At 37.2% G+C, this 11,456-nt stretch overlaps 1 protein-coding gene and 1 pseudogene across 1 annotated transcript; one reads left to right on the forward strand and one right to left on the reverse strand.

Moving 5' to 3' along the window:
- The first annotated feature begins 845 nt into the window (after nt 1–845).
- On the forward strand, nt 846–5,278 carry LOC122640226 (annotated as a pseudogene).
- A 59-nt stretch (nt 5,279–5,337) lies between these two features.
- LOC122640694 lies at nt 5,338–6,938 on the reverse strand. The gene has a single exon (XM_043833929.1). The coding sequence runs from the start codon at nt 6,921–6,923 to the stop codon at nt 5,601–5,603; it is 1,323 nt and encodes a 440-aa protein (XP_043689864.1). The 5' UTR covers nt 6,924–6,938; the 3' UTR covers nt 5,338–5,600.
- Nucleotides 6,939–11,456: the final 4,518 nt, after the last annotated feature.

Genomic DNA, 11,456 nt, shown 5'->3' on the forward strand with positions numbered 1-11,456 from the left:
TTTTTAGGTCTCCGGTTGTTTAGGGATGACAATAGCACACCAATGAGATGTGGTGGAATGGTTTTGTACATAGGAGGCTAGTGAGGTTATTTCACGTGAGGGTGAGGGTGAGGGTGAGAGAGAGAGAGAGAGAGAGAGAGAGAGAGAGAGAGAGAGAGAGAGAGAGAACCCTCCCCTCACAGCTCAAAGAACCTTTTCCCTTGTGATATTTTAATGGCAGGTATGATATTTTGATGGAACTCTTCTTTAAAAAAAAAAAAATCTCATACCTCCCAGTGCATGGTTTTAGGTATCAAGATTGGATTGGTCATGATTAATATCAATACCTGGCTGATATGGTATCTATGGTACTAAAACAGGGGAGGGCCAAATGGTTCGCTCTGGTCTGATATGGCGAATATGTATCAGTATCAATATTGATCACCGCGCACTAATACCATGCCGGCATGGCCATTTTAGGTAGGAGAAAAAGGTTGATGTCACTTTTAGTGGTACAAGCTTGGCTCCTTGGGCCATAAATTAGGCCCATGACAAGCACAAATGATGTGCCTAACTTAAAAAGACATGCTTGATAGGGTAGCCCGGTATGGCCATAAATTAGGCCCATGACAAGCCCAAAAGAATGAAGCGCCTTTGTGTGTTAGCTACTTAGCTGGTCTCTACTCTCAACTGTTGGAAAATAAGAAGAGAGGCAACCCTAGGTCTAAGTGGCAGTGATTGAACAATAGTAACTTGAAACCAACTTGGTATGAAGTGGCCATTTTTTTTGGAAAATGGTTTCTGTGGGAGGAGCGTGGCGCCTACCCATACACATGGGGTGAAATGATCGCTCAGCCTCCTATGAAATGCAAGATGACGTCCATGTTGGTGCTTCGGCGTGTGCTGCCATTGCTCCTCTTGTGCATACAAGGGCCACACTCCCTTACAAGAAATACTTCCCCTCTTTTTTGGGGGATATTAAGTTTTCCTTCACCCAAATAAGAAGAGAGACAACCCTAGGTTGAAGTCGAAGTTGTCATGACTCATGATTGATCAATAGTCAACTTGAAATGAAACCCAAATTAATTAATTTTTTTTTTTGATTAAGTTTTTCTTCGCCATTGGTGATGTGAGGCTATGATTAGACTCTGGGTTCATCATTAATTCCCACTCCTATTGTATGAGGTCAACAATACTTTTTCTCATCCCATGGTTGAAGAAATTCTTTTTCACCATGGGTGAAGAGAAACTAAGTCATTTAACCACCCAAAAAAAAAGAAAAAAGAAAGGAGAAACTAGGTCCTTTTAGGTTTGGGAGGTTAATGTTTAAAAAATGGATGAATTGTTCACACTGCTCTCATGAGCAACAAATTCCAATAAGCTCTGCATGGGTTAGTAACCCTTTCTAACAAATATTGGCTATATAGAGCCTTTCCAATGTTCTCTGCATGGGTTAGTCAGCCTTTCTAACAAAAATTGGCCATAGAGCCATTTTTTTTTTTCTGGTAGCAGCCATAAAGCCTTTGAAAGTATTGGTGAAACAAAGCAGGGTGGATGGGGTTGAGACCGTTTGACCCCTGTGCTCTCGCCTATGTCTTGTATTGTCAAACACTACAGATCGGCATGAACGATTCTGTGAACTTATGAGTTATACAGTTTTCTGGAATTTATAGTTTATACAGTTTTCTGGAATTTATAGGGTAGAACAATTCCAAAAAAAAAAAAATAATAATTTATAGGGTAGAACTCATCCTCAAAAACTAGCCATTAAGGAGAGGATGCTCAAGTCCTTATAAATCCCTCATATTACCCATTCATCTATGAGGTATGCGTGGACATCCCAGCCGTGAGGAACACCTGATTTAAGGTGAACTGCTTGTGTCCCTTCTATTTGGAAATTCCATATCACAACTTTTCTTCTTCAAAGCTTCCTTAATTGGACCAGTTTAGAACCCTAGGAAACACAGTTGAACAAGCTGTGAGAACAGGAGGAATAAGGATTAGAACTTCCAAAGATGAGGACACCAAGATTTCAATCTGGAATCCGGCGGGTCAGGGTGAGTACTATGCCCTCCATGATCTCATGTTTCCTGGGCATTCAAGTGATTCATTCTTTCTCATCATATCCAGTTTGTTTTGAGAGCTCGACAACAGAGAACAGAAAAATCTGGAGAGATAAGAAGACCTCTTGTATTGGCTCAGTTTCTTAGTCCAAACTCAAGAAGAGCTGGGCCATAATTTATGCTGCCAAGCATGACTATAGTTCTCAGTCTTCCCCAACTTTGACAAAATCACGAGACCGTCAGAGAGTTTACAGGTTGCTTTAGCTCAACACATAGATTAAGAAAGAAATTTCAAGGATTTGTTGAGTTCTATCAACTGTGTTTACAATTGATGCAAGATCAACTTGTTCAGTAAATAAACTTGCTCATCACCTTTGAAAGACCACCAAGAATGCTCCAAAGACTTCCACAGGTGTATGAGCTCTGCAATGATCTGATACAACTTCTGTTAGATTGGAAGTCAGAGAGTTACAACAGGCCAGCATTGAAGTGGAAGGAATTTAGTGATCTTTTTCAGATTAATGCTTCAGCATGATAATATGGGGAAGGTGGAGATAACGAGGTGCTGCGTTGGAAAATCTTTCATCACATAGGTGAGGTGATCTTTTTTCAAAGATCTAGGCGAGTGGTTCTGCATGAAGTTGCTTGGCCAACTGATAAAATTTGATGCAAGAAAGCAAGGCTCAACAGAGAAGATCATATTTGTATGCAGAAGAGAAATGGAGAAATTCTTAAAAGCAGTTTTAAAAGGTTATATCCCAGGGATGGGTTCAAAGGTTTTGAGAATTTAGAGGCCAGTGATCAGGTGAACATGCTGCTGAAAGAATTGTGTTACGAACAAGATCCAGGGGGCCAAATCCTCTACTTCTAATTCACTCTATACTTCAAGAGGGTTAGGGAAGGTCACAGGGATGGAATCTAAGCAGACCGAGCTGCCTTTGCATGGAGCGACATCTTGACTGTGCTGCTTCAAGCCAAATGTTTCCAACATCTGGCTTCTTTCCTTGGTTACAGGTAATAACATTTTTTCCTCCTTAGATGTGCCAGTGATCAGGTGAACATGATGCTGAAAGAATTGTGTTATGAACAAGATCCAGGGGGCCAAATCCTCTACTTCCAATTCACTCTATACTTCAAGAGGGTAAGGGAAGGTCACAGAGATGGAATCTAAGCAGACCCAGCTGCCTTTGCATGGAGCGACATCTTGACTGTGCTGCTTCAAGCCAAATGTTTCTAACATCTGGCTTCTTTCCTTGGTTACAGGTAATAACATTTTTTCCTCCTTAGATGTGCTCTGATTATCCATCTCTTGGTGAAGTTTCTTCTATGAATGAAACCATGGGAAGTGAGTTTTGCTCAAAGTTGAGGTAATAAGTGAAGATTGCACTGCCTCATATCAAGAACAGCATAACATATGAAAGACAAAATTAGAAAAAGAGGAGAAAAAATCAGTAATTGAAAACTAGTAAACCATGATAACGGTTCAGATCACCTTGATGTAGATCCTTATCATTTCAAGGAAAAAATTCAACAATCATTTAGCCAACATCAAGGAACTATTCATACATAGGTGAGTAGCAACAAAATAAGGAGTTCTAGTCTTAATAATTGTCATTATCCAATTGTTTTCAAACAAGTCCATTCAAGGGGTTGAAATATCATAATGTGACAAAAGAATCAATTAAAAAGGGATATTCACCGCTGATGTTTCAGTTCTAGATACTTCTTTTTAGATTTTATATTTCATTTATTAATTAACACTTTGTAATATCCAAGTGTGCTTGCACATCCAAATTAGCAGAAGGTGGTACCTCTAAAAGCAAATTGGAGGAGGAAACCATGTTTCATTTATTAATTAGCACTTGCAATATCACAGTCTCAGAAATACCTCATCTCAATAACCATCAGTGGTATACAAGTTATAGTGGATCTTGGACAGCAGTTGGGGTACTACATTGATGTGCTTGTGTAATCCACAAAGAAAATAACAGAATCTCAAACTATTCAGGGAACTTATATTCTCGACAATCCAGAGTCTCGACCAGAGTGTGTAAAAAATATGACACCGGCCAGATACAGAAAAACACAGCTCGTGCCTCTCCAACAATTGAAACAGGCATCACACTCAGTTCCTGCAGAAAGCATGTATGGTTATCAGCATACTTGGGGTCAAGTATCAGATGGAGGGAAACCCATTTCAGGAGCTGGGTTCGACTATGCCAGAGATCTCCTATCAAATGACGACTTCCAAGAAGTACTACATCGGCAATATTGATCTGTCTCATCTTGCTTTTGAACTGGCAGTCACTCCAAAAAGCAATCCATATGACCTAAACCTTAATTCTGTGGCTGGTAATGAATCAGATGACACAGTGGAACCGATATGTGATGATATTGCTAAGGGGGTTGAAGCAGTTCTTCAGAGGGTGAAGCTAATTTAAAAGGAAATCAGAGACTTAAAACAGGAGATCCAAGGACTGAGATACTATGAACACAGACTATTGACAGAGCTTCATGGCAAATTGAAGAAGAAAATTACCGCACATGTTCTACTTTGTGAAAACAGAGAACTACTCCAAGAGACTTGTTACATATTTTCTGGCATGACCGCACTGCATCTACACATGCTATGCGAATACAGGCGAGAAAAGCACGTGGTTGAAGATCAGATAGGGTGCGATCTGATGCAAGATGATAACAGAGCCTTAAAATGCTTAGTTCCATTTATGAAGAAATTCATGAAACTGTTAACCTTGTCTCTCAATATAGGAGTTCATTTAGCAGCAGGGATGGGAGAGATGCTCAGATTTGAAGAAGGAAGTTGCTCATCTTGTTGAATCTTCACTAATCTATGGGGCAGCCGGCGATGGCAGCTGGAGCAATGGGGGATACAGCTATTGGATGAGTAATGGGAACAAGACAGAGATGTAGCACCAGATCCTTGGGTGGAGAAAACTCAAGGGATTTTCAACAAGATTTAAGAACTGCTCAGCAATGACGTCTGTATTTCTTTAAGGTTCAAAGAAGCACAACAGGAAGACAGGTTGCTTAAAAGCCTGGACTCTGGAGAGTAAGATACACAGACGACGGGCAGTTTGCATGGATTTATAGGAGGCATATGCATATGAAGTAATTGAAGTGCCAATTTGATATTGTGTTGCAGCTGAGACAAAGGGCAGGATGAGGATGGGGGAGAGTGTATCCTGTGTCCGATAAATCCTTGTTCTGCCTCCTCATCTCAGGCTTATGAATGGATTAATCAAAAACTAAGTTAATGCTTAATACGGAAGCCAGATAATGCAAAAGTAACCAATTCACCAGCAAAGGAAAGAAAAGATGATTTAGACTAATCAAATACATGGTGACAGCAGTAGTGATACAACAAAGTTTGTAACAACACATACAAGTCATGTCTCCCCATCACCTGAGAGTATTCCAGCATACAAAAGTTAAGGCTTCACTACATACAGAAGAACAAAGCTCACTACTACTATTAGTGTTTGATTCTAAAATTTTAAGGCACCTGATTGTTTCCATCAAACTAACCCAACTTAAAGTTCAGAAGAAAGCCCTACTCCCATAAAACACTCTGGAGCCAGTGCCCTTTGAAGTGGCTGATTTCTGATCATTGTTTGACTTGGAAGTTGCAGAGCCCAAATTGGTATTCTCGTTTTCAGTGTCTAGTGGGAGCTTCATCTTTGCCAAAGAATCTGTAAATTGCTGCATGCTTTTCATGTACATGTCCACAATATCCTGCTGCACCATCGTTGGCTGTGGTTCCATCTTTAAGCTTACAAAAGGTTTCGTAATTGAGCTGCTAGGCACTCCACCAGAGGCTTCACTATCAGCCTCTCCATCTTCGGTTCCTTTCTCTTTCACAGGCGATTGGTGCTCCTCATCTGAAGATCTTCTGTCTCCAGGAGTATCGAGTGAGGATTGAGAACTCCTAGTAATTGAAGCAGAGGGAGACCAATTAGTTGAAATACTGCTCGGAGGAGTATCACTGTTGTGAACTTCAAGGGAATCCAGACTGCCCGATGAGAAGCTTTCCAGAGCATGATCTCCACCACCTACGTTGGAACTAAAGTGATTATCACTGTCTGAAGTGACAAAGCTGTCAGAGCTCTGGGAGTCCAAAGGGCTACATGGAATCCTAAAATACTCAGAAACCATCAGTTGGTTTTCGTTAGCGATCTTAGGATCTGGGAACTCGATCTTATCGAATTCACAGGGGATTGAATCGATTATTTCAGAATCCAGCGACACAGGGGCTTTTGCATTCATAGATACCGTCGGAGAAGGGATCGCGAAGACCCCCTGTGATGCTCCAGAGTAGGAGAGCGACAATTGGACAAACCCAGCTGGAGAATGGAAGAGATCCGTGGAAGAGAGAGACAATTCTTGATCTAACTTGCCATTCCCCACAAGAACATCAGAAAGAGGCACCAATGCGAAACCCAGCAACTGGTCTTCAAGATAGTTCTTGACCCTGCTTAACATCCAGATCTCACATTTGAGGGATGACTCTAGAGACCGAACTCTGAGCTGAAGATTCTCATTAAAGACCGGATTCCTTCCTCCGCCATTGATGATCTTGGTGGACACAGTAATTTCAGGGTTACTTGTCAGGCACAGCTTGGCGTAAACATCTTGCTTGTGGTATATGCAGATGTTATGGATATCCCTCGCTTCATGTATGTACACCTCAAGAACACCGATGAAACCATCGGAATCTGCTACTGCAGCTTTCTTTCCATGAACACCGATCACCCCCGATAAGCTACCTGGATTCTGGACGGCGAAAACCTGTTTCTGGCTAAAGGGCTCGCTGATGACAGGGGAATTCTTGAACAGAGACACGGCTGACATCTGAGTAGTCATGATCAGTAATTAACACAGAAAGAGAGAGAGAGAGGAGAAAGAAAAGAGCAAATAAAACCCCAAATCGGAATCAAAGGCTGTACTCACAACTTCAAACTAAAAACTGAAAAACCCTAAATCCAAAACTACAGTTGTAGATGAAAGTAAAAGGTTTTCAAGACCAAAAAAGCAGATAACCCGAGCTTAAAAATAAGCCAACAACCCAAACATCACAAGGGGAGTGAGTGAAACAGGGGAAATAGGAAACTCAGACTGCTCAAGCAAAAAACCCAACAACCGATGAAGTTAGCTGTTAAATAATTGAGAAAGAGAGGAAAAAAAAACTGAATCAAGTTGAGAGTTTTAGACTGACTTGGGGGAGAGACTGTCCATTTTATCCTTTTTATTTTTCTTTTCTACTCAGCTTTTTCTTGAACAAAAGTCAAACCAATTCCAATAGAATTTTTATGAATTCTTATCGAGATGATCTTGACAGTAATTCTAGAGTCTTTTTAGTTACTTTAATCTGATGAAAACCAAGCAAAATTAATGACTGTAGGATATTTTTAAAGCCTGTCTGAAATCAAAAGCTCTGAAACCCAAACTCTTTGTCTCTTTTCCCATCTGTAAATGGAATGGAATATTTGTCTCTCTCCTTTTATGTAATTAATTTTTAGGGTTTTCTTGGTGTTACTATACTAGGTGAAGTATAACATTTCACTATTTAGCACATGTACATGAGTCCATGTGATAGAGAATATTGGTAATATTTCAACTTAAAAATTAAAATGAGTAGAAAAAGTAACTAATATAAAAAAAAAACATGGCATATCGTATTTTATATTCATCTCCATTTGATGTTATTTGGGTAATTTTACTAACACTTTGAATCAGAGTTTGAGAGTTTGAGCAATTTTTCTTGTTTTGGACTAAAATTTTAGTATTGAGATGTACGTAAAGTCCTCTATCACATGGACTATGTACGGTCAAATAGCAAATAGTGAAACGTTATATTTCACTAGGCATAGTGACACTTAGAAGCATCAAATTTTTGTGCACTGTTTATTGATCATATCAAAACATCAATAAATCAATGTTGTATGTCTTTTTTTTTGGTAGAGATGTTGTAATGTCATATGAAACCTAAATATTATAGACAAGTGAGTTTATGCTCACATGTCAAACTTCAACGCAATTGAAATTGATAATGTAGCAAAATTTAATTCTGAAGATCTATGAATACTAAACTGTGAAGAAGGTTCATGCCAACACAGAAGAAGTATATTACTATATGTGACTGCTTTTGGCTTTGGAATTCGACAATTGTCAGTTGAAAAAATGTGTTATTTATCCAACCATCAAAACTGTTGCATTGTCTCATCGCATGACAAAACTAAGTTGACTGTTTAGAGATCCTTCTCTCGACATATCCATGTTTTGGCAATTTTCTCATATGTATTTTCTTTTGGGGGTAGAAAACGATTTTTTTTTTATTATTATATAAAATTGGATTTTTCATTAATTGTTTAGATTTAAAATAAACAAACGAGATTGAAACATAAGAAAATTTTTACATAAAGTAAAACGTTCACAAAATCTATCACTTGAAGGAAAAATTTTACACCGAAACAAACATTGCCATACAAAACCTCTTATATCTTAATAAGTCCGATGGATTTATATGAGATTTTGTTGTGAAGCATTAACTCCTCAAGGCATGCCAAGTAGTGGCTGCTAGTAAATAATAGAAGAATCTTTCAATGATATATTTATGTTTTAGTGATATCTTTTTCAAGATATTTTAAGGAAACATGAACAAATATGACAAAGTTGGAGTTATATTATTATTATTTTTTAATTCAAATTGTTGGGTAGGTGGAGAGCTTAATGGTTAAAATATCTGTCATATTTGGTGGCCTCCTTGAATAGAAGTGTCTAGTGGGATTTTTCCTTATTTTTCAAGCATTCATACTTTAAATACTTCATACGTCATTATTTTTATAAGTGATGTGGACAACATGCCAATAATTCTAAAAATGTTTTAGAAATTCTAATTCTATTCGAATCCCATAAATTAATAACCAAAAGATGTCATTCAAAGATTCACCATCTTGATATCGTTCAAAGAGGTGAGGTGCCATCCTCGATGGTGATAATGTCTCTTATTATTAATAGCAAAGATATGGGATCAGATCTCATTTTGGAAAATAGTCCTCTCCAATTCCCTAAAACTGTGTATTGCGACAGTTCGGGATGGAGATGTCGACACATGGTAGTTCGGACATCCAATGGTGCCAATCTCGAGAAGAAAAAAAATGAAAGTCAATGAGCTTGGACCATTGGATTTGGATGTCCGAATTGCTAGGTGTCGACATCTCCACCCAGAACTATTGCATTGCACGCTTTAGAGAATTAGAGAGAATTAAAATCCTCCCATTTCACATGATTTCTTTCTTCTTCTTCTTTTTTTTTTTTTAGAGTAGTTAAGAATGTTAGAGAGGTGATACAACACCAACATAGATAGTATGGATAATATGGCTGATATGGGCTGTGAAATATTCTGTTGTTAGTCTAGAGACAATTTTACTATCTAATGGTAGGAATGGCCAAAATCACTGATTTTGGTTTATATTGGTGGGTGGATGTTCAAGTCTGGTATACAAAAATTGGTTATGTTGGAGCTCTAACCACCCCTTGGAGCATCTCTTGAATATTGAACTTGAGATTTCTTCTTGATATACCAACATAGGTACCTACTCATATAAGGGGTGATTCATAAAATAAAAGATAATTAAGTAATTTAGTTAGGTATAGAAGCAAATATTCAATAAGCTAACCGTAAATTTCAATTATTTAAAGAAAAATATAAATTTTTAGTATTTGATTTTAATTTTTCTTTTTTTACTTTTGTTTGTTTGCAGATAAAAGCAATATAAAAGATTTTTTTTGGCAAAAGCACAATTTTTTTACGTTGATTTTACATGATACTTTTTATTTTTGTATTATTTTGCCTTCAAACATATGGAGCGGCAAGCAATCTCAAAAGATTCAATTGTTTTCTTTATTATTATTCCTTCTACAATATGAATCTTTTTGTGACTATTTTTTTTGGGGCCCTTCTAAGCATCACTATGACCAATAAAATATAACGCTTCACTATTTTCCATTTGATAGTACTTGAATTAGTCCATTTGATAAAGAACCACACACACATCTCAATGGCTAAATTTTAATCCAAAATAAGCGAAGAAAGTTGTTCAAACTCTTATTCAAAGTTTTAATGAAATTGTCAAAATACCATCAACTGGAGGTGAATATAAAATACAAAATAACATCTTTTATAATTTTAACTATTTTCTCTACTCAATTTAAGTTGAACTTGTACCAAATATGTGTTTGCCTGATCCTCTATCACAGGGACTAACTCATGTACTCCGATATGGTAAATAGTGAAACATTATACTTCACTAAGCATATTAATAAGAAGAAAACCCTTTTTTGTACTCCTTTTGTCAATGAAAATTTTGTTTTGGATGAGCAGATTCATGGATGGTAGAGCTCTAACCCAAAATTTTGGGGAGAAGTAGACTCTACTCTCTGATACGTATCAATTTGACGGTAGCAGTCAAATAAAGCAAATAAAAATGATAGAAAAACACAACTCTTTACATAATTATAGAACATTGAAAATTTGAAGAAAAATTTGTAATATGAGGTTGGCCATACAATTGACGTAGGACCCCAGATTTGATACCTGGTGTCTTCTTCTTATGTGAAGTTAATTTTGATTGTATTGATACTATTGAAAAAAAATAAAAGATTATATCGGCCAATATGTATCGATATCATTGGTGATCGATATTGTTACGTATCAATTAGGCATGCCACATGGCAATAATAGGATGCAAGATCAGCACTCTTATCCACTCTATTTTATCTTTTGATTTTATTTAAAAATTATCCATTCAGTATTGGAAAAAAAGAAAGAAAAAATTTTACACAAAATTCTGAATCAATATCATTATTGATCCTTACCCTAAAAAGAAAAAATATAGAATTTTTTATATTTTTTTTGGTAGAAAACAATATAGAAACTTAGAAGATGATAGTTTAATAGCAAAACCGCCAAATTAGTTTTAATTTTTTTTAGGTTAGAATTTAGAAACCGCCCACTTAGTTGAAAAAGATAAGAGGCACTACCTCTCTTTTGGGCCCAATGCAATGTTCACCACAAAGTTTAGTAATGTGTTTGTGAAAAATAGTATTTTGTTTTCAAAGTTGCAGGTTTTTGTGGGCATTGGTAGTGACAGAAGTCACTCTACCACCGTTGGGTTATACTAAAGTCAAACTTGGCAGAAGATAATAGTGTCCTTGAATCATCTTTTAGTCATCCATTGAATATTGACCTAATCTTACAATCCTTCTTTTCTATTCTGAAAATGTGGACTCTCATGTAGATATTATCTTTTTCAAGACAACCATTAGAGTCCGAATAATTATCACTTCTAATTCGCGGGCACCGCCAGTTCTTTCAATTCCTCTAATAGAAGGGAG

The sequence above is a fragment of the Telopea speciosissima genome, chromosome 9 (assembly GCF_018873765.1).
Source record: "Telopea speciosissima isolate NSW1024214 ecotype Mountain lineage chromosome 9, Tspe_v1, whole genome shotgun sequence".
Taxonomy (NCBI): Eukaryota; Viridiplantae; Streptophyta; class Magnoliopsida; order Proteales; family Proteaceae; genus Telopea; species Telopea speciosissima.